The sequence below is a fragment of the Aedes albopictus genome, chromosome 3 (assembly GCF_035046485.1).
Source record: "Aedes albopictus strain Foshan chromosome 3, AalbF5, whole genome shotgun sequence".
NCBI classification, from domain to species: Eukaryota; Metazoa; Arthropoda; class Insecta; order Diptera; family Culicidae; genus Aedes; species Aedes albopictus.
In genome coordinates this window covers 138,020,969-138,043,298 of record NC_085138.1, presented here as the reverse complement: position 1 = coordinate 138,043,298, position 22,330 = coordinate 138,020,969, and the positions used below count along the sequence as shown (strand labels likewise).

Genomic DNA, 22,330 nt, shown 5'->3' with positions numbered 1-22,330 from the left:
GGAGTAAAATGACACAAAATTACATGAGTTTTTCGAAGTGTGCATGTAAACGAAACAGCATGAGTTGTCAAATGCATAACAGATGTCACACTTTTTGCTTGCAGCATTACAAAGCGTTTAAAAAGCATTTTCATTGCTTCCGAGCGAAATAATCTCAGGCAGTAGAAATGCTAATTAAAAGCTGAAAGCATTTAAGTAGCACAACTTTAGCTTATTCCAGGCAGCAATGCATTCGCACTGCTTAGCAAAGAGCAAACAGCTCAAATGCTGAAAACGGTCTGTTGTACCGCTTATTTAAATGCTAAGGTGTTACCTGGTCAGATTTTCAACATCGCTTAGTGTTTTTACTGGCGAAAGATCGAGAAAATGACATTTTTACCAGTTTTGGTGGAACATCTACCACACAATGCAATCATACATCTGATTAGTTTGCAATTTGGTCGATAGAGGCGCTGTGCAGATGTGGTTGCTATGTACACTCGCCAGTAGAAATATACTCATAAGTTACCACATGCGATATCGTCAGTTTTGATACTTTGTTGGCAAGTAATGACAAACTGTGTAAACTTTCATCTCACAAAGACCCGTTCCAAAATTCGTTGAAATCATTTTTTACCAATTTTCTACAATAGAGGCACAACTCAAAATTACACATTTTTGTTTAAAAATCATCGAAAAATAGTCTTCCAAAATTCATGAAAGGGAACATCAATAAATTACGTCACGCAAAAATTGCCCGTTTTCAAACCTCCTCCTCCTATGTCACAGTTTATGTATCGGACCTCTGAAATTTTTGTATGGGTCGTTACACTTTGCTGAACCCCCTCCCCCCTCAAAGTGTGACGTAATTTATGGACGTTCCCAAACAGATAATCCTTCAGTCTCTTTCCATGATTCAGCAATTAAAATTCGTTTACACTTGTCAAATGATAAGTGTGAAATTAGTAGGAGCTGTTTCGAGATTCCCATTTTTCCAACGCTTATTCTGAAAATTCACATTTTTGAGTTGTGTCCCTATTGCAGGAAACCAACGATATCTCCAGATCTAGTTTATTTGTAACAATCGTGTCTACGGCAAAGTTTTTCAGAAGGTGAAGAACAGTTTAGTGATTCACCAATTAGTTGGTGATTTCACCGCTAGCAGATTCTTGTTGTCAAGTAGCAGCTCTATCTCGGTATCCAATGCAGATAGCAGAGCTTCGTCTTCGCCAAAGTTCTTCAGGAAGTCAAAAGCAATCTTGAAATCCAGCCATTAGTAATCTTTTTTACCGCTAGGTTGTGCCAGTCTTTAAGTAAAGTTTTGAACTGCTATATCTCGGGATCTAAAGCAGATAGAAAAGGGTTGTCTTCGGTGAAGTTGTTCAAAAAGTCGAGAGCTATCTAATAATTTAGCTATTAGTTAACGATTTTGCCACTAGGTAGTATTCGTTGTCAAGTAAACTGTTAAACTGCTTTTTCTGGGGAGTCAATGCAGATAGAAAAGTGTCGTTTGTGGTAAAATTCTTTAGGAAATGCAATCTGGGTTTGTTGTTAATCCACTAGATAGTACTAAGTAATCGAATAAAATTCTTAACTGGATCATAAGCAGATAGAAAAGTTTTGCTTTCGGCAAAGTTCTTTCGAACATCAAAAGCAGTTTGGTGATTCCCCAATTAGTTGAAAATATTACCGCTAGGTACCGCTAATGATCATGTGAAGTTATGACCTGCTATATCTCGAGATCTGAGGCAGATAGAGACTGCAGTCTCTATATACAGTCTGGCGGATAGAACTGTCGGAACCAATTCGATCGGAGCCGATTGAACTTGACATTTCGAGAGAGCTTGAATATGAGGGAGTATTGAATCCGTTAAGATAATAAAGAATCTTTCTGGATACGACTGAGGTTATGTACTGGTACGGTTTGGCTTCGCAGTCTTAAGGGGAATGGAAAACACTAGTTTTTGATTATTCCCGACGTTTCGGTCCGTTTGGGACCTTTTTCAAGGGTTCAATCTTTAAGGTTTTCTGGTCAACAATAGTTTTGCTAAACTCGAAAAGTCATACGCCAAAACAAACGTATGACTTTTCGAGTTTAGCAAAACTATTGTTGACCAGAAAACCTTAAAGATTGAATCCTTGAAAAAGGTCCCAAACGGACCGAAACGTCGGGAATAATCAAAAACTAGTGTTTTCCATTCAGCTTAAGACTGCGAAGCCAAACCGTAACAGATAATAAAGAAAGCACAAAGTCTGTCGAAAGCTTGAACTTTTTCTAGTGCTGCTGGAATTTTTGGTTAGCAACTCCAGTTGCCAGTTCTTAGGATTTTCTATTCGCCAGACTGTATATATAGTGACTGTAATAGAAACGTGTCGTCTTCGACCAAACCTTTCTGGAAGTCAACAACAATCTAAAAATACACCAATTGGTTGGATATTTCACCACCAGTTAGCACTAGTGAAAAACAAGTGCGTAGAAGCTCTATTGGTAGTTCAGTTGTCTGATCTTATTATCAAAAATGTTGTCTCGTCGCCAGCGGTCAAATTTCTTCCACGAGTCAATCAATGAAACGTTGTCGTTTTCTGATGACTATAGAATCGGTCAGTAGGTTTTTTTTTCAAATGTAGAGCAACTTGAAGTTTCTGATTATGCCCTGATCAAACAGTTTGATTAGAGATGTGGTACTGCGAGGTAGATAAGCAGCTTCACGTCGGTATGATCGAACGTTGTTGGATGAGACGAAGCATTATCCAGCAAGAGAAGGGACCCAGTCCTCAAAAATATCCTGTATCATCCAACCTTTTTTGTTGAAAACTTGATCAAGACAATATCCACCACCTGATTCATATGCACTCTTAGGATAAAATCATGTAAATTTAAGTTCATTTTGATGCACACGTTTGACAGAAATTTACAACTCCATGTACGGCAAAAGTCAATCGCTAGAATCAAATCGGTAAACAAATCATAAAAAAGTAATATTTCGACATGGATTCGAACACAACCTCACGGCTATTTCGCCGAGTTGAAAACTTTTATGATTGTTTTGAAACTGTTTCTGCGTATCTGGTGATATGGCTTGGTTGACGTCTTACGCAACTCACTTGAGCTTACATGATGCATGTAAAATTTAGTTAAATTTGCCATTCAGTTAACGAATGTTTACGTGCGTTGATGATTTACTTCACGTGTAAATATCTAAGTTTTTAAGAGTGTGTATGTCTTGTATGTGGGGGTCTCCAGTTAGCCTAGTGGTTAAGGCTATGGATCGCCAATCCGGAGACGGCGGATTCGATTCCCGTTCCGGTCGGGAAAATTTTCTCGATTCCCTAGGCATAGTGTATCATTGTACTTGCCTCACTATATACAAATTCATGCAATGGCAGGCAAAGAAAGCCCTTCAATTAAAAACTGTGGAAGTGCTTAAAGAACACTAAGTTGAAGCGAGGCAGGCCAAGTCCCAGTGGGGACGTAGAGCCACAAAGAAGAAGAAGATGTCTTGTATGTGCATGTGTAAGGTCTTGGGTTCAATTTCTGGCTCGCCCCTTTCCTCCTACGTTGTATCTTTTTACTACTTTCTCTCTTTTCTCTACATATACATATCATGTATATTTGTATGTTAATAGCCATTGCTAGAGCCAGAAATGGATTGAAAACCCCGATTCCCTTTCTTCAAACTTTCACAGCACAGCGAAAATATATCATAATGGAAGCAACAAAATAAATTGTACCGCACCATCTTCGCAGTAATCTTCACACAATCTATCTTCTAACACTTGGCATCTACACACCAATGCGTGAACCCTTTACCAATTTCCCAATAACACTCCGTTATCCGCATGACCTTGTGCAAGCGCGAGGACTCAACGGCCTACAATGGGCAAGGGATTGTAATAATAATCACGTCCCTCTTCTTCCCAACCTGACGTAGCGAGCGCCATTGTCACCTAAAAATACCAACAATTCACACATCGAAATCACCAATATTCATTATTCACACACTGAAGATGCCTGTTAGTTCCAAGCTGATAAATATCCCAAGGAACCAATCCTTGTGTGAGTGTTGCAGGACACTGTCGCTGGACACTGGAGTAGCAACTACGGGCGGTCAATCAAACTCAAGCTCAAGCTCAAGTTCCAATATTGAAACAAGTACAGTAGACGTTCGATAACTGTACCATGTTTACGTTTTAGATAGCGAACAAAATTCGATAACTGCAACGTCAGATAGGCGTCAACAACCCATAAATTGACGTTAAATAAACGAAAAATTCATTTGATTGTTCATTTGGGCTAAACTTGGCGCACCGTTTTGACGGATAGCGGTGCGATAACTGCAAATTTGTTGCACTTACCGGACTTGCAGTTAAAAAGCATTGTAGTTAAACCGTTTGCACCGACCGAACGTCTACTGTAGTTGGTACAGGCCGGACTCGATTATCCGGAGTCGGGTTCTGATGCTTCCCAAACATATATCTGCGGCTCTGCGGAATGGAATGCTCTATAAAATTGAAATTTTGACATTTTGTCAAGAGGAGCGTAGACTTTGGTTACACTCCCCTCCCCCCTAAAAGTCTACGTAGTTGAGTGGCTTTTTATTTTTCCATATATTATACCCTTAAGATGTGTTGAGATGTGAGAAACTGCATCCCTTGAAATTTTAGTAGGGGCAGATAAATTATTTGGAAATTCTTCCATATATTATACCACTGGGGTCTTGTACCATTTGGGCGGGTATACCTATTTTGGGCACTTGCCGTTATAGCTAAGTAAATTTTATACCTAAAAACTCATTTTTTGGCACACGGTGAGATACGTACAGATTGGCCTGATGACACTGCACGTGGTAGTGGTATGATTTTCTGGCGTTGGCTAGAATTATCGTACCTATAGAATCGATTGAGAGGCCAGAATCGTTCTCAAAATTCAGTCTTGTAAAATTTTAATTGGTATTAAAGAATCCAATGATTTTTTTGTAAGTATTTTATCTCTAAATGGACACATTGGAGTTCAATGGTTCTCTGGGATTATTTTTACCAGGTGTAGATGAATGCTGACCCCGACTTCCCCCCACCCGCGTTAGGTACTTACCAACGACGGTCAGCAGCATATTGTCGAGCAGCAGTGCAATGGCAACGATGACGAGCACCAGGCGCCTCGAACCACGCCATCGCAGGATGCTGCCCTTCACATCTGTCCATGATCGCGGCGGTGGTCGCGGCGGAGGCGTCGTCAGCCGTGGTGGCGGCGGTTTCGGCGGCGCGGTTTTACTGTTGTAGTTGTTATTAGCCGCAGCGGTGGGTCCTTGGCCGTTTCCCCCCGGGTCCGTTGTTTGCATTGCAACTCACTGAGAGCCCTGTTGACTGTGTGTGTGTTTCCGTATTTTGGACAGCGGAAGGCATCGGCAAGGGGGCAGCGATTTTTTTTTGTTTCGCAGTTCGTTCATACCGGAACGGGGTGATTCCATGGAAAGAGATTGAAATCAAAAGAGGATTATTTTCATTCGTCCTGAGAGTGAGCGGTCGGACTAAGGGAGTATATACGAGTAGGTATAAGATATAATATCTTTGATGGCATCTATTTCGTGGCAGCACTATAAAACGTGCTCGGCATCGCATCGGTAGCTCGGATACAGTCAGTCAGTCAGTCTGTCAGTGGTGGCAAGAGCTAATAAATATTGCACAAGAACGAAAAATCTGCTCTTCCACGTGACGGAAATGGCAGAAGCAACAATTGAAATATCTTAGCATCATATCTCATGATTTCCCAAGGTGGAATGACTCCCTTTTTGGGCTTAAGAAAAGTCTTTCTACACCCACTGACTGATAATCAAAGTGACGACGGAGAATTATGTGATCCGATGAAATGTTGCCGCACGAGTATCCATATTTTACGAAAGATTGATGAACGTTACTTAGTTTTATGAAATAGTTTGTTTTCGGTTTGCCGTTAACTAGCCTTATTATCATGCGAAATTGATCAAGCATTTCTTGGTTGGATATCAATATTGACGAATAATCATTTGCAAGTAGCTGAGATTTTTTCCGGAATTTCATTTACAACTTTTTCCATTGAAGTTTATGTTCAGGAGTAGGCCCACTGAAAGCCTGAGTCGAGGTGGCTTTATAAGGTGCTCTTTCGTTTGTCGAGTGAAGATCATTGCGCCAAGATAGTAGAACCACAGACAAACAGACGTAACACCTTGAACGATTTTCATGGAAATCCATCGCCCAGTTCACACTACCATCACCTGGTAGAAAAGTTGCACGAATCACTGTGTTGTGCAATATCGTCATCAGAAGGCGCTTGTGTGAAACGTCAAACACATAGAAAAACGATGCGCGCGCCTCTAGTTGTGAAAGCCACAACTATGAAAATTTAAAATGATCGTTAAAAGCGTGGTCGATGAAAATTTCGCAAATGTTACGTCTGTTTGTCTGTGGTAGAACTATAATAATAATAACAAAAATTGTGTTATATCTTTTGTAATATGTTTCAATCATCTGAGCTGTTTCTTGCTCAGTTCCAGCTGCATGCTTCTCCGGTAGAAGCAAAATCGTTCTGGCTCGAACTCGACGCGTTACCACGGATGCATTCAGTGGTTCTTCTGAGTTTTGAATTTGTGCCTCGTTCGAGTACGAGAAACAAGGACAATCAGCGATGGAGAGATAGACAGAGGCACATAAACGGGTGAGCTCGTTTCATACTATTGTTTACTGTAACAAATTGAGATAATATTTGTGCATTAACCGACTTTTTTGTTATATTTATTTTTGTCTGTTTAGTCTAATTATTATATTTGAGGCACACTTTGATTGATCCGTTGTTACTTCAAGTAACGGCATTTACTCTTAATCAAGTTTTTATGTACAGTAAAAGAGGTTCTTAGAGTTAACATTGAGCGTCCATTGATGTTCTAAAAGTTGAACATTGACGTGGTTTGTAGATTGTTTGCTTCCCGAGTGAAGCGAGCAGTGATAAGTCAGTTTGAATATCCTGCCGTGTAGTGATCATCAGATTGTTTACTTTCCGCGAACAGTAAGCAATGGCAGTCCATATTGAGCATTTCGTTCAGTTTATTTCTGTATGGAATAGACTAAAAGTTTCTGCTCCCTAGTGGGATGGAGACGCGTGCTTTGTTTTATCGTGGAAAAGTGATTAATTGTGGGTGGCGGTTTGTGTATATTGATCCATTGTCAGTTCGTATCACCAACCATGGGTGATTCCTAGATTGACAATGGTTACGCTTCCCCACTAACAAGAATTCCTTCCTGCGACACTCCACGTTTGTAGCTATTCTCGGTCTCTATAAGAACGTTTGTCTTACTAACATTCCTTCCTATCCTCGATGACCGTAAGGACGTGGCCGGCGCCGTTATTGACCTTAATATAGTTGAGAGTTCTCGAACTGTGCACATTGAGAATACTGTGCTAGTACCAAGCCCCATTCATTGGTTCTCTGTGCAATTTCGATTGCTCTGGTCAATCACGGAGTAGTAACTAGGAAATGTGCGGTCACCTATGCTCATTAGTATTGGACAAACATCAAATTCTCGATCCAGTCGACTTTTTTGATTCCATTTAGGTCCCATATGATCTGTACAAAATTTCAGCGCAATCGGTGAAAAATCGAGGAGATAATTTCATGCAGTGCCCTATAGGCCCCAAGAACACCTACCATATATTGACGTAATGACTAATTTTGATAGAAAATGCACTCCACCGATATTTATATGGATGCATACTACCAAATTTCAATATTATACATGATATGTTTTGTTATTGATTCCTTTAACTCATGATTCTGTTATGAAATGAGGTGTTATTCTATAGAAAACTCGATTTTTTAGAGGTTAGGCCCTTTAAAAGGGCGTAACTCAAAATTTCGCCCAACGATGATTTTAAAAATTTGTCCAGAGGTGTAGGATAGATAAATAAAGAGAATGGCGTTTCAGGTTTTGATGGTATATTTTATTTTATAATAACGGTAAATGGAGCACCGTGTGCACAGGTCGCTAAATTTCATATCTGATAAAACAAAAATGTTAATTTTCCCTACAATATCATCATAAATATGTGCTTATTTCATCTAGTACGTGAAACTATATGGCTTTGGATTAGTATGGTCTGGTTTTTCATCGAATTTACAGTACATTTTTTACTGTTTTAGCCATTTAGTTTTATGACCATTGGGCGCGCAGTTTATTAATACCCACTTTTCAGGCATAAATTATCACATGTTAAAAATCAAAAACATTCATTTTAATTTTGTAGTGCTGGAATATGGACATTAAGTGATACACAGTCATGAAAAAATAGTCACATATATCCCATATTTAACGTGCTATAGCGCCTTAAAATTTTTGCATTTTTTCCTGGCGCACCCTGTAAAGAATAATGAGAAAAGTGAAAAACTTTGCTAAAACTTCCGGAACTCGCGCGTTTGGCTACCCCCACCAGCACCACGATAATGCTGAGTACAAAAAGCGAGATTTTTTCAACGTGATGTACAAAATACAACAGTGCAATCGCTCGAGGGTTAAAAATAGAAAAAAAAAATGGTTTCTGAACACAAGAAGGGCTGCCAAGAATTTTGAAGGAATGTAGAGTGGCATTCGTTAAAAAATCAAGAAGTATAACCGGAAAGCATCCCTGAAGAACTTTCCGAAATAACCCATGGATAAATTTCAGAATCTCTGAAAAAATCCGTGAAGAAATCGCCGAAGGAATCCCCAAAGAAATCTTCAAAGGAACTCCTGAGGGATTGGCTGGTGAATAATTCTTCCTGAAAAAAGTCTTGAATCTCTGAAAAACTTAGCAAAGAAGTCCCACAAGAATAATCGAAAGAACCTGAAGGAATTCTCAGAAACTCATTGGAGGAGTTCTCCAAAGGAATCTCCTAAAGAGTTTCCGAACAAATCCAAATAATTATCAACTGGAAAGATTTTCGAAAAAATCCTTGAAGGGATTCCCAAAAATCATTGGAGGAGCTTTCGAAAGAGTCCCGGAGTAATTCCCGAAAGAATCCCTGGAGGATGAAGCGAATGGGATCCTGGAGAGATTCCAGAAGCACTTCCTGTAAAAATTTCGTAGGGAATCTGTGAAGGAATCTCTGAACGGTTTCCGTGAAGGAATTCCCGAGAAAACGGTTTAAGCAATTGCCGATGGAATTACTCGAGAGATTCATGAAGAAATCCCTAGCGAAGTTTTCGAAATAATCGCTGGATAAATAGCTAGAGGAATTCATACACAAATTTCACAAATTTCCACTGAGGAATTCGCAAACAAATCTTTAAAGGAATCCTTGGAGGAGGAATTTCCAGAGGGGCTTCATGGACGTGTGGTTAGCGCCGTAAGGTGGGGCAAAAGTTCGACCTTAGTTGAAAATTCAACTTTTTTCAAGAAATCGAAGCAGATAAAAATAAATGAATACCGTGTGGTGGTTCTACCATCCATGAGCTAAAAATTTGCTGAACAAAATTACGCCAAATATCTTCAATTTTGATTTACAACACTTTTTGAATGTGCGTGTCTAATTCGAACTCTTGCCCCACTGCTAGGGCAAAAGTTTGAATCTAGTGTTTTTGGAATTTCGCTAACCGTAGCACACTATTTCGACACTTTGGTAATCTGAATATCTAAAACCAATTGATATTTGATGTTGGAGCTGAAATACACTTTAAAGTTCGATTTGGATTTTACCCAAATCAGGGTTAAACTTACTACACCAAAAATTAGTAGTTTTCTGCCAAATTCAGATGAAACAACATTTTTTTTTCAACTTTGATCGAATTTTCTCACTTATTCCATCTATTTTAGAGATAATATCTGCATTTTGCAGAATTTTAGGGTTTTACCTAAAGTTACTACATTACTCGAACTCTTGCCCCACAATTCGAACTTTTGCCCCACTATGTGTAAAATGTGATTTCCAAATCTTGTTTGCAAAACGTTATACATGCTAAAGCATCTTCAAAATATACCTAGTTACGCCCCAAAACAAAATATCGAATTCGATTTCATTATAATTCCATTCCATGCGTTGGAAGGACCATCGCAAATTACACTTTTTTGATCAAAAATCAACATTTTATCATAACTTTTCGAAATATTGATCAATTTTCATAATTTTTGAATACCCGAAAGAAACAATTTGAATTGAGCTCAAAAACGTGCCCCACTCGAACTTTTGCCCCGTTTTACTCCATGTACACTCACGCCACGTGTTGATAGAGTTAGGAACTACAGATGACGTTCGATAACTGCAACATGTTTACGTTCCATTTACCGAATCAAATTCAATAACTGCAACAATTGGCTTCTTTAGTGGTGTTGAGATAATTCCATATTCTGAATCTGCATGCCAAACTGAGCCGAAATCCAAATTTTCATCAATTTTGGAGCCCGGGAACCTATTTAAAAATCAATTTGAATTTTGTATGGGAGCGATTTGTCGAATCACCCCTCGTCGCATTTTGTACTGAGCGGAGCTGTCAAGCAGTTGCCCAGCTGTCAAAAGGTGATTTAAAAAATCTCTTTGAAATTGATTTTAGATACCAAAATAAAGTTCTAAAAATCTGAAAAAAATCATAGCGGCTCAGAAAAAGGTGCTCTTTCGTTTAAAAATAAAAAATCATTGAATTTTTCTTAATTTAAAAACCCAATTGACAGACGTCAAAAAAAACTGTCAATCGCTGCAGAAAACATCATCGTACTGCAACAGAAATGCATGCGAAAACATCGCATTGCTATTGACATTTGATTTTGACGGATATCAGTGCGATAACTGAAAAATTGTTGTAGTTAGCGGACTTGCACTTAAAAAGCATTGCAGGTAAACCTTTTGCACCGAGCGAACGTCTACTGTATACGATCCTTCAAGCAACACATGCACCGAAATCACTGTGACTTACTGCGTAACCATTACCTGCGCTGCCGTGACTGCTTGGGCTATCGCCTGGAAGTACTGACAGTTAGTTCAGAACAACTGTGCTTAAGATTGTACCTTCCCATCTGGCTTGAATTTCTAGCTAAATCATACCAAAGTCGTACCGGAAGTAACTAACAGCACACTAGCTCCACGTGGTGGTGGAGTTCACCACCAGGAAGTAGTTGTAGTTCCGAACAACTTTGTCGAAGACAAAATGTTGCCATCTTGTCGAGGTTCCGAGAGAACTCGCTACAAAGACATGGTGCACATAGCCAGGCAGCAAGCAAAATGGAACCGGAAGAAGTAAAGAATCTGAAACTAATGTATTCGTTTGGTTCTCAGCGAAAGCTGTATGGCATTCCAATTGGCTTTCACTACAAATTTTTAGGATAGTATAGTATTCTAATGATGCAAAAATACTGAATTTTAGTTCAATTTTTCCGGAGTTATGGCTGTGTAACAAAAATTAGGTCCACGTTTTGTTGCCTGGCGGTACTATACATGTTAATGTGTTTCACTTCAGGATCCATTGTTCGAAGGTAAAATGAAAAATAACGCGTGTTTGGGGCAGTTGCGATGGGGATCGCGATCGGGTGGCAGTTTTCGGATAAAAAAGGATGGTAGCAAACAGTATTGCAGAGAATTGAAGGAGTTAAGGAGTGGTTGCGGTCATCCGACGACATGGAACTGGGTGAGATCAGTCCGGGTTTTTTTTTTCTTTACAAACTAAAAGAAGTTGGGATAATTTCGCCAATGCGTTTTCATGAGGACTCCTGGAGGCTGTAATATCGGTAAATTAATCTTGTAGCTCTGGTACATGCCTTATATTGAAGCGATAACATGTTAGAAGAAAGTGATGCCAGTTCACAACTATCATTGAACAAATTTAAAATAATTGGCTTAATTACCTCAACGGCTGTCGATCATAGGTAACACATGGGACCATTTCCGTGAGTCGGTCGGTTTTCTCGGTAGGGAGATAGGGACGCGAATATTGAATGCGAAATCAGAAGCGCGCAATAACTTTCGCGGGAAAGTCGGTTTTCACGGTTGTGTAAACGATCAATGCGGTATCACGTTTAATATAGAACGACCGTTGACGTATGTGCATTACCCTTACCATCGCGACCAAATAAATCATAATTGGGATGAAGACCGTGTCGTGTATTTTCAAACTAGTGGATCATATCACCTACCAAAGGTGGCTCCAAGATTCACACCTTACCCTACCCTACTAACAACACGCAGAAAAAACTATGTTAAAATAAAAAATATTTGAGTTAAATTCAAATAAATTGTCAATTTGTTCAGGCCACAAAAATAAAACTGTTTGGAGCAAATCGAACGTCACATTTGAAGCGAATGCAATCAATGTTTGAAACAAAAATGCATCTTCTGACAGATTATGTTAGAAATAAATGTAAATATTATTGTTTTTTTTTGTGGCAGGTCGGCCCTATGGAAATATTTGTTTTCCCACTAACCTTATTAAGTCATTTGCTTTCCTGGAAAAACTACCTCCCGCGTTGTACTTCCAATGCCAACATCAAGTGTATATCTTTTAGATAATATACGCTCCCGAAAACAACGGGATTTCGTGAAAATTTTTGGTGAACCTTGCCTTTTTTGCAGGAGGAAATCTTGTTTGATGTTGCAGCTGGAACTTGTGAGTTTATGTTCTCGACGGCGGGACGGGAGGCTCGTCAATTGGTATTGTCGAAATCAATATGTAATAGTGTTAGTTTCAAAAATTTAAATTTTGATTTTAAACATTTTATCAGTTTACCAAATAAACATGAATATTTTTGTTTCAAACCAACGTTATTTGTCTCCGTGTAATACTCCTTCCTGAGACAACTATGGGGATGCTGTGGATTCCACGGTTTCTAGTAACAACGGTTGTCGAACTAACATTCCTTCCCTTTCCCGATGACCGTAAGGACGTGGCCGGCGCCGTTATTGGCTTTAAAATATTGAACTCTCGAATTATGCACATTGAGAGTGTGTAGCTAGTTACAAGCAGCATTCATTGGATCTCTGTGCAACTTCGATTGTTCTGGTCAATCACGGAGTAGCAACTACGATGTGTACGGTTATCTTTGCTTTGCTGGATCCCTTATATATGTACAATTTCCGGAATGTTTGTCGTCATTCCACCATACGCATTTTCAAAAGACACGTATTCATTTTTTCCCACTAGCATGCATTGGATTATATAAATCTACAAGAGTTGCCCCGATTGATTTTTCAGACAGGTTTGAATGAAATTGAATCTGTCAAATTTGCATTGCAAAATAGGTCCTCTGATATTCGCAAAACGAGTTGCGAGAACAAGAATGAATGAAAAAATGCGTAAAACTGTGGTATCCAGGCGGCTTTTCATTGACAGCTATTCGTTATGTTCCGCGAGTGCGGTATGCTATAATGTTTACGCAGATGTTTCTTTCACGCAACGCAAGAGTTAAAAAAAACAGTAATATCTTAGAAATAATTTAATAAGTACAAGTCTGAGTACAATGCAATGGTGCTGCTATAAATGTATACAGTCGGTGAAAGTTGACCTTCACACATCTGCTATCAGTCGGTTTCTTCCGTGTACTGTCAACCCGGTATATACATGAATACCTACCAACTGCATTCATATTTATGAGAAGAATGTCTAACGCGGTTTGCCGGTTCTCTACTGCTCATAGGTGACAACCGTAGAAAGTGCATTCTTTGTCAATTCTTCCGCCTGAGGGTTAGGTATGTAGGTTCGTTGGTCCACTGCTATCTCGAACGCAACGGAGAGCAAGAAAACTATCTTAATTGACGCAAATGAGGATGTTTGCAAAATTCATTACCACCGTATGACTCCGTATGAAAGGCATAGTAGTGCATCATAACAAATCCTCCGGTTAAAGGTATTGCTAGAACGCCATACATGTTCGTTCTATATAGTGTAAGAAGCGCACCGTAAACCGGCGACAAATCAATGACTTTGGCACTGAATTGTGTAGTTTTGTTATGATATTCTATTGAATTAATACTGCTAATACCTAATGCAAAAAAATCCTTTGGGATTTAATTCTAGATTCTGAAATTGACATTTGAAATTGTTTCGTAGAAATCACTACCAGTTGAAGTGTTGATGTTCACCAAAATACAGTAGTTCAATTCAGCAATATACTACACGAATGGTTTCGAATTTCGAATTTGAAAGGTGTTAATATCTAAAAAAGCTAAAACACTTAAATCTTTGCAATAGTTCGTATAATTAAATGAAAGAAATTTATTTGGTATTTTTTTCGAGTGTTTTCTAAGTAAATAACAGAAGCGATCAATTTATCTTCAGTTGACGGTACTCTAACGAAAACCACATGCGATCGACTGCATCACCAACTGATATAACCGATTGGCTTATGAAATTATTCGTTCATTATCAAGGAAATAACGCTCGTGAATACCGGGTCAGTACGCGAAGTTCATTCATGAAAATTAGGCATCACACACTTTTTGCCCGGTCCATTCATGGGAATTTTCCCGTAAAAGCATTTCGCTTAGAATCAACACACTCGTTTTATAATAATTGTTTATATTAAGCTGTTGATGTGAGGTACCATCACCCACTATTGAATCACCGTGTTTATCTAAAGTCATTGAGCGTAAAGCCTCAAGTTCACGGTCAGCATGTGTGTGGGTACAGTAGGTATAGGTACCTTGCTGAATTGTTTGGACAGCGCAGCGTGCGCCAGAGCCATTAAAAGAAATTTTGATCTCACTCTGCTAGATTGCACACTTTACGTCGTTGAAATGAAGTAATTATAGGGTTGAACGCGGCATAGGCTGGCGGTGCACGATGGCAGTAGTAATAAGCTTGTTCTGTTCTCTAACGGGTATGGTGGATAACAAGATATCATCTTGGAACAGAGTGAGATATGATTGTTTGTTTGAAATCGGTGTACGCCACTATAATGTGATAATTTATGGCAAACACTTCTAAGCAAATGTGTTCTCGTTACTCTTGAAGTTATTTTTTACGAAGTAAGCAAACAGGGGCGTGTAAATCACAATGCAGAGTGCACCTATACAGGATTATAAACCCAAATTATAATCTACATGAGTTCTTAAAGTTCTGCCAAGAATTCCTTAGTTTAGGTTGTTGATCTGAAAACAAGCGTAGTATGTAATTTATCTATAGCCGGGGCTTTCAGGCGTTTTGATTTACGGTGCACTTTTGCAAATAAATCTCTAAGAGGTGCACCTGGTCATTGTTGTCCAAAGAGTAGAATTTCGAATTTGTAAAAATAGTTGTCGTATTTTTCAAGGCAACTCTCAGGAGCATGCACTCATTTTTGAAATAGTTATCCGATACAGATGTGTTTTTTACATTGACTTGCATTTTGATTTTATTACATTTTGGAGTTTCGTTCGAGCGACACAGTTGTTTGGCATAGCATATTTTCTTGCTGGGGATATTTTTATTATAGAAATTTTCGTGTAAGGCCATGAACAGGCTCATTGTGAAACTCTTGTCACATTAAAAAGTTTTGGCGGGGTCTTAGAACTTCGACGTACTTCTAGTTGGCTTGCATATGGTATTTTTTGTTATTTTTTTTTTCAATAACATTACTAGAGTTCTAATGAAATATATGCCAAAAACCCCTATAAGACCCTTGGAAGCTTCATTTTCAGACTTTTGCATATATCTGACAAGATATTTATTTATTTATTTTATTTATTTATTTGGTATTCAATTGCATGTAACTTAAGATAATCATCTTTTTTGATGGTACAATGTGGTTCTTCATCTGGAATTCACGTATTTTCTTAAAACTATAATTTGTTCTCTTTTGCTAATCATACCCAATTACCGCAGATTCTGCAGAAGATCCTTCTTGAATTGTGATGTAGAATTAAGTTCTTTCAAATAAGTTGGTAAACTGTTCCAGCTGTACAACACCCCTAACAAAAAACGATTGGCTATAGTAACAAGAACTATGCTGCGGAACTCTGAAGCTTTTCGTCCGTGTTCCTCGTAGTGGCACGAGCTTTTCCAAGAGATAAGCGGGCGAAGAAGTTTTGATTATTCTAAACAGAGTCACGCACGATCTGTATTTGTAAAAATTTACGAAGGAACAACCTATTAAGTTTTTTCGTAAATGTGATACGTGAGCATACCGTGAAAGATTATACACATAACGGACACAAGCATTTAAAGTAACCCTGAGCCTAAAGTGAGGTAAAATCAAAGATTTAAAAAGTTTTAACTTAGTTCCAGAGTCATAATGCTTGGTTATCAAACTCAATCTTTTCAAAGACCCATAAACTTTGGAGCATTGGTTATTTATATGGGCATCCCATTCTAAATTATTTTTGAAAAGAAGTCCTACATTTTTAGCATTATCAACAAATTCCACTACTTCACCATCTATTAAAATTAGAGGTGGTTGGGGAGGAACATTGCGCTTAGAAATAAGCATCGCCTTTGTTTTTTCTGAATTGATGGGAAGTAAATTTTCTTTAGACCGTTTTATGACATTGCGCAGATCATGGTTTATCAAATTACCAATGGTAAACATATCACTGCTACCATCAGTACAAATATAAATTTGGACATCATCAGCAAAAAGATGTACCGAACAAAACTCTAGAACACTTGGCAAATCGTTTATAAAAAGGGAAAAAAGTACTGGTCCCAGGACCAATCCCTGTGGAACTCCAGAAATGGTTGATGTGAAATCAGACAGCTCATCGTTACAGGACACAGCTTGAGTACGATTTTCTAAATAATTTCTTATCAGTTTTGCAGCAGGATTTGAAAAATTGTACCAGTGAACGCAGAATGTGGCACCGCAAGCGAAAAATAGGCAACAAAGAAGGCACGGCAACAACGCTTTGTTTTTTCGTTAGCAGATAATGACAAAATCGCTCCCGAGTTTGTTCACAACAAAAATGGTAGGAATATTTGTCTAGTTCTATTCACATCTTGGTTTTCTCATTGTTTTACAACTGAAACTCGACTCTGAGGTTTGCAAGAGTCTTAATTCGTCCAAATGCTTATGAATTCGATGATGTGGGTTGAAAATTTCTGAAGAAAAACCGGAATATCGGCACACGCACGGCAAGCGATGTTTGTTTTATTGCTCTCATCGCCTGACATGCGTTTGTTGCGGAGCGGCTTTGTTATCGACATGCACCGCTTAGGACAAATCGTTTGTTTTTCGGCGTGATCCGTTTTTTCGTACCCTGAATTGTACAGAGAAATCAATTTGTTGATCAATTTACTGTGAACCACACGGTCGAAAGCTTTAGCAAAGTCCATTAATAACACAAGTTTACAAAATAAAACGAAAGTCGTGAACTTCTGTCAACGACCAACATTTTTGAAGCACAATTTAGTGCTGATTTCGAAACCGACCTTCAAAAATTTTTAAGTAGAACAGTTTTTGAGCTTTAGCTCAATATCGAGTTTTGCAACTTTTCAAAATATGTAATTTACTAAAATTCAAATATATTGAGTTTTGTTCAACCAATTTTAAATCTTTTTCCATAAATTAAAAGCTGAATACAATACCATTCGATCATCTGAATACAGGTTTTGCGTCAGATTAATGATATTAGAGATATTGGCGAGTTTTAGGGACGATCTTCTTAAATTTTAGCAAAATAACCAAAAATTTTTGGAGAAATGTATTTTTTTCAATAAGAAAAAAACAACTTAAAAATTCTTTCTCGACGTTTATTTGACATATAATATGTAGGCGAGCTACAGTAAAAATTTCAGCTCAATCGGAGCATTGATTACGGAGAATGAGATGTTTGAAGTGAGCGACTTTGCTTAAAAATAGAACAAAAATCGATTTCAAATTATCAACCTTGTATGGAAAGTCGAAAAAATTTCCGCTCTACTGTAATTTTTTTCATTCACGTTTTCGAACTCAGGGCATGATTCTACACCAAAAATGATCATCAGCTTACCGAGTTCAAAAATGTTGTAAACTAGTGTAATAGAATTGTTACGCCATTTTTGTCAACTGACTGGGCGATGTCATCATGTACTTTCAACAAAGCAGTTTCAGTACTATGTTGACTTCTGAAGCCTGATTGAAAAGGATGAATAAAATTCATTCTATTAACATATTGCAGGATTTGGCCTTTAAGCAGCTTCTCAAACACTTTAGAAACCGTAGACAGTAAACTCGAAATTGATTTAACATTGGGTTTTTTGTAAATTGGAATGACTTTTGTACGTTTCCAATTGGATGGGAATTTACTAGCAGATATTATTGAGTCAAAAAGGTGTTCAAAAACAGGTAAGGCATAGGAAGTTATAATTCTCAGAAAACTTATGGGTATTCCATCAAAGCCAGTCGCATTAGATTTGATATTAAATATTGCATTTATTATCTCATAGTCAAACACTGGTCTAAAGCGAAATCCGTTATCATTTGAAGAAAACTGGATTCTTTCATTACCTAGAGCCGAAAAGTTTGATGAAAAGTAATCATTGATGGAATTCACGGAATGCTCATAAACAACAGATGAAGAATTTTTCGCAGAAATTCCAAGATTCTTTACATTATTCCATAGCTGTTTACTAGGGAGATTCAGATTTAACCTCTGGCGATCGTAGGCTGCTTTAGCATTGAAAATCATTGAATTCACACTATTTCGCAATCTTTTGTATTGAGTTTTATTCTCAACAGTTTTCGACCGCTTCCAATTGCGATATGCTAAATCTCTTTCGATTATCGCTTTTTCAATATTTTGATTAAACCAGGGATTTTTGCGAAACTTTCGAAATTTCAATGGGAAAATTGGTCATGTAGTAAACCAAAATGATTATTCAACATATCAGTAAGAATATTCGGGTCATCAATACAAAAATAACTGTACCAGTCAATTTCGAAAAAGGCATCGATTAGGGATGCATTATCGAAATTGAAGTAATCGCGGTACCAGTAACCGGATTGTCTATCCAGCTTTGAAAAATTCAACGATGCAAAAATAAGATCGTGTTTAGAAATCCCTGGCATTGAAATCTGGCTGAATTTCAGTATTTCATCTGGTGTATTTGTTAACAGCAAGTCTAATAACGAACTTCCCGAATTGAAAAAGTAGGCTCATAGTTTACAACTTTAAAGGACATACTTACAACTACATCGTTGAAAAGTTTAGATCTTCTAGTTTCTTTAAGGAGATCGGTATTGAAATCACCAACGAAAAAGGTAGAGGAATATCTGAAAGAAAATTCATTAATATGATTCTGTAGCAAATCAGAGCAGTCAACTTCAGGGGGGTTGTAATAAACAGCTAATAGTAAACGATTATTACCTACTTAGATTTCTGAAATCATATATTCGGTAGCATTAGATGAACCATTCATGTTTACTAATGATTTCCTGATCAGTCGATAAGTCAAGTCTTTTCGCAAGTATATACAGATTCCTCCCCCATGCCGGTTTCGATCATTCCGAATAAGATGAAAACCCTCAATGTTTATCATGGCGTCACTAATTGTACTATTAAGCCAAGTTTATTTGAAACAAGCAATGTATATCTTACAATCCGTTAGCATATTTTTAAGCTCCTCAAATTTATTAAATCTGCGCGCACACAAACTTTGCACGTTTATGTGGGCAATATTGAGCTTGTTCTTTTGCAGCACGGCGTTGACTACAGCTTTACAAATTATGTTATTGTCAGAGATATTGCCGCTGGAAACCATAGTATCATCCATTGTCAATTATGAGTTCAAAATACTTCAAGAAGAACCCATCCACAAAACCAACAGCAAAAGAGTAATCTATAGCAAAAGAGAACCGCCACTTAAAACTAAACATAATCCATAGCATACGACGAATCATCGATCTCAATTTTGTCGCAGCCAAATCAACTAATATAGCAAATCTAATTCCAAAATACTGATTCATTAGGCAATTCAAAATCTAATTCATATAGAAATGCATAATCTTCCAAAACACATTCAATTCAATTCATATCAAGTTAAGTTCCATCTCTACTGAATGGCCAAAGCATCTATACATGAATTCAGGATGTATGATAATCCCTATTAGTAGCAACAATCCAACAGCACCAGCACAGCATCCCAGCAACAGCAACCCAACAACAGCAATCCAGCAACAGCAGTACACCATCAGCAGCAAACATACCCATTATTGAATCCCGGCAGAGGCAGCTACAAGCTTTTAGGAAGGAATGGATTCACGGAAAAAAATCAGGAAAGAATTCACGGATAAACAAGGACCAGGAGAATGATATTGCAAGGAATGGGTAAAACTGTTGTTAACTTTCAGGAGTGGATGGATTGATGGAGTAAAACTAGGAATGGAATCAAGGAAAAAGTAGGTAGGAAAATAATATTTTATGAGGTAAGGGTTTTGCTTCGTGGAGCAATCTGTTGGAGTGAATAGATTGCAGATGCGGCTTCCGATCCTTTCCGTTTAACAAAAACAACTCCGTTCCGAGCAGGGTTGCCATTATGCCAGATTTATCTGGCACTGCCAGATTTTCAGGTGGCAAAAAGAGAAAAAGAGAAACCATCGATTTTTCCAGATTTTTTATTTCAAGCCAGATTATTGATCAACGAAATTCCTCCTTGATGTTTTGAAAATGTATCTTATTGACCTAACTATTTTTAGACAACTGAAAATTCTGCGTCTTTCATCTAAATCTGTTCGTTGAAAACGCGTTGTAACGAAAACATTGGAACCTTATAAATGTACATTTTATTTTCCGTATCGGGCCCCACGTCTGGGAACTTGGATACGAAAACAAAATAGAACATTACAAATGCACAAAACACAAGCATGCAAAATTGTTTTTGATCCATAAGTCATCCTAGAATTGTATTTTGTTTGGCAGTTCGCCTTTTAGTTAGTAGCGTTGATTGCTTACATAGCTTGCTTTGGTCTAGGAATTTCTAATCCTAAGGGGGCATCTCGATTCGAGCAACAACACAAGACCGTCTACAATTTGATGTCCGTGTTAGGGGACGGCTTGCGTGTTTTGCACTGGATCGCTCCTGAAATGTTTGAAGCGCTACTAATGCACAATAAATTTATGGACAGTTTCACAAGCCAGAGTATGGCATACGATACAAAAAATACGACTAAATGCAAACGTAACACACTCCATGCAACAATCAAAGAATTTTCCATGAATTGCATACTCCAATTCATGGAAAATTCTTAAAACTTTATTACATACGTCACAACTACTTTACAAACGTAACAGCGTTTACTTTTTTGCACATTCAAATCGATTGCCGTTACTGTTTTTTTTTTCAGATGAATAAGATTTAATAATTATGTAATCTTAGTCCAAATTACATTTGCATTTTCGATGCATTTATAGAACAATGTGTTACACATCTTGTATGCCATTTGAATAGTGTATAGTTGTTTTGATGGTAATTGTGAATATTTCTTGATTGACTTCGTTTCTTGACTAAATTGACGGAGTCGGTGAAGAGGGGAAAAGACAATGTATTTTTTGTTCTGCATATTCAATGCAGAAGTAGTCCTTTCTCAATGACTGTAAACATTTTGCACATTGAAAACGACACTAACATTGAAGATACTTTTGATAAACTACTGATAATGATTTTTATCATACTATATATGAAATTGTTTTTAAAAGGCATTCCAATCTAATAAAACAAATACTATTGAAGAACGACACTGTTTTATTATTCAAATTACAAAAATTCAGTAAAAATTTGATCACAGTTGAGGATTTTCAAAGCTATGTGTAGTGCCAGATTTTGCCAGATTTTTAATTACGGACTTGCCAGATAAGTTCAAAAATATAGTGGCAACCCTGGTTCCGAGTAGTAACACTTTCCAGTTGTCCCGATTTTCTTAACTTGATAGCTTCGGCCCGAATTTGTCTCGCATTGCTTGTTAGGACTTCGTTTATGTAATTACGGTTTGCACTCTCAAAGCCAATGTTTTGCAGGCATAACGAACGTTTTGAGAGATACTGGCGGTAGAACTCATTTCTCTCCTGGCGAAGAGAAAACTCGCAGAGAATGAGTGGCGATGCACCCGATGATATCGGCCCTCGGGTCATACGTCGCAGACAAACGATAGGGAGGTTGTTTTCATCAAATCCAATTGAGACAGCAATTTTGCGAAAAATATCGCTCAGATCCTCACGACTTTAGAATGGAATACCAGAGAGAACGAGATCCCTATTCTTCTGGTGAATTTCTTCAAGGTTTTCTGGCCACATCACGAAATTCGAAGAGGTTTCATTTGAAATTATTAACACATTTTTAAAAGAATTCCTGGAAAACTGATTGAAATCATTGATAGATTTCTTCTCAGGTCCTATGTAATACATACAGTCTACCCCCGTTGGTTTGACCGCAAAGTGTTTTTCGATGCCCACTGGGCTACCAGAAATTAAAATTG

General features: G+C 37.9%; 1 protein-coding gene across 5 annotated transcripts in view; it reads right to left on the bottom strand.

Annotated features, from left to right (window-relative positions):
- LOC109408430 (synaptic vesicular amine transporter) overlaps positions 1 to 22,330 on the bottom strand; it is a 230,480-nt gene that overhangs the window by 138,242 nt on the left and 69,908 nt on the right. For all 5 annotated transcript variants that reach the window (XM_062858868.1, XM_062858865.1, XM_062858869.1 and 2 more), the window contains one exon: positions 5,072 to 5,343. In XM_062858868.1, coding sequence (XP_062714852.1) covers positions 5,072 to 5,318 — 247 coding nt within the window. In that variant the 5' untranslated portion in view covers positions 5,319 to 5,343. The remainder of the gene's footprint in view (positions 1 to 5,071; positions 5,344 to 22,330) is intronic.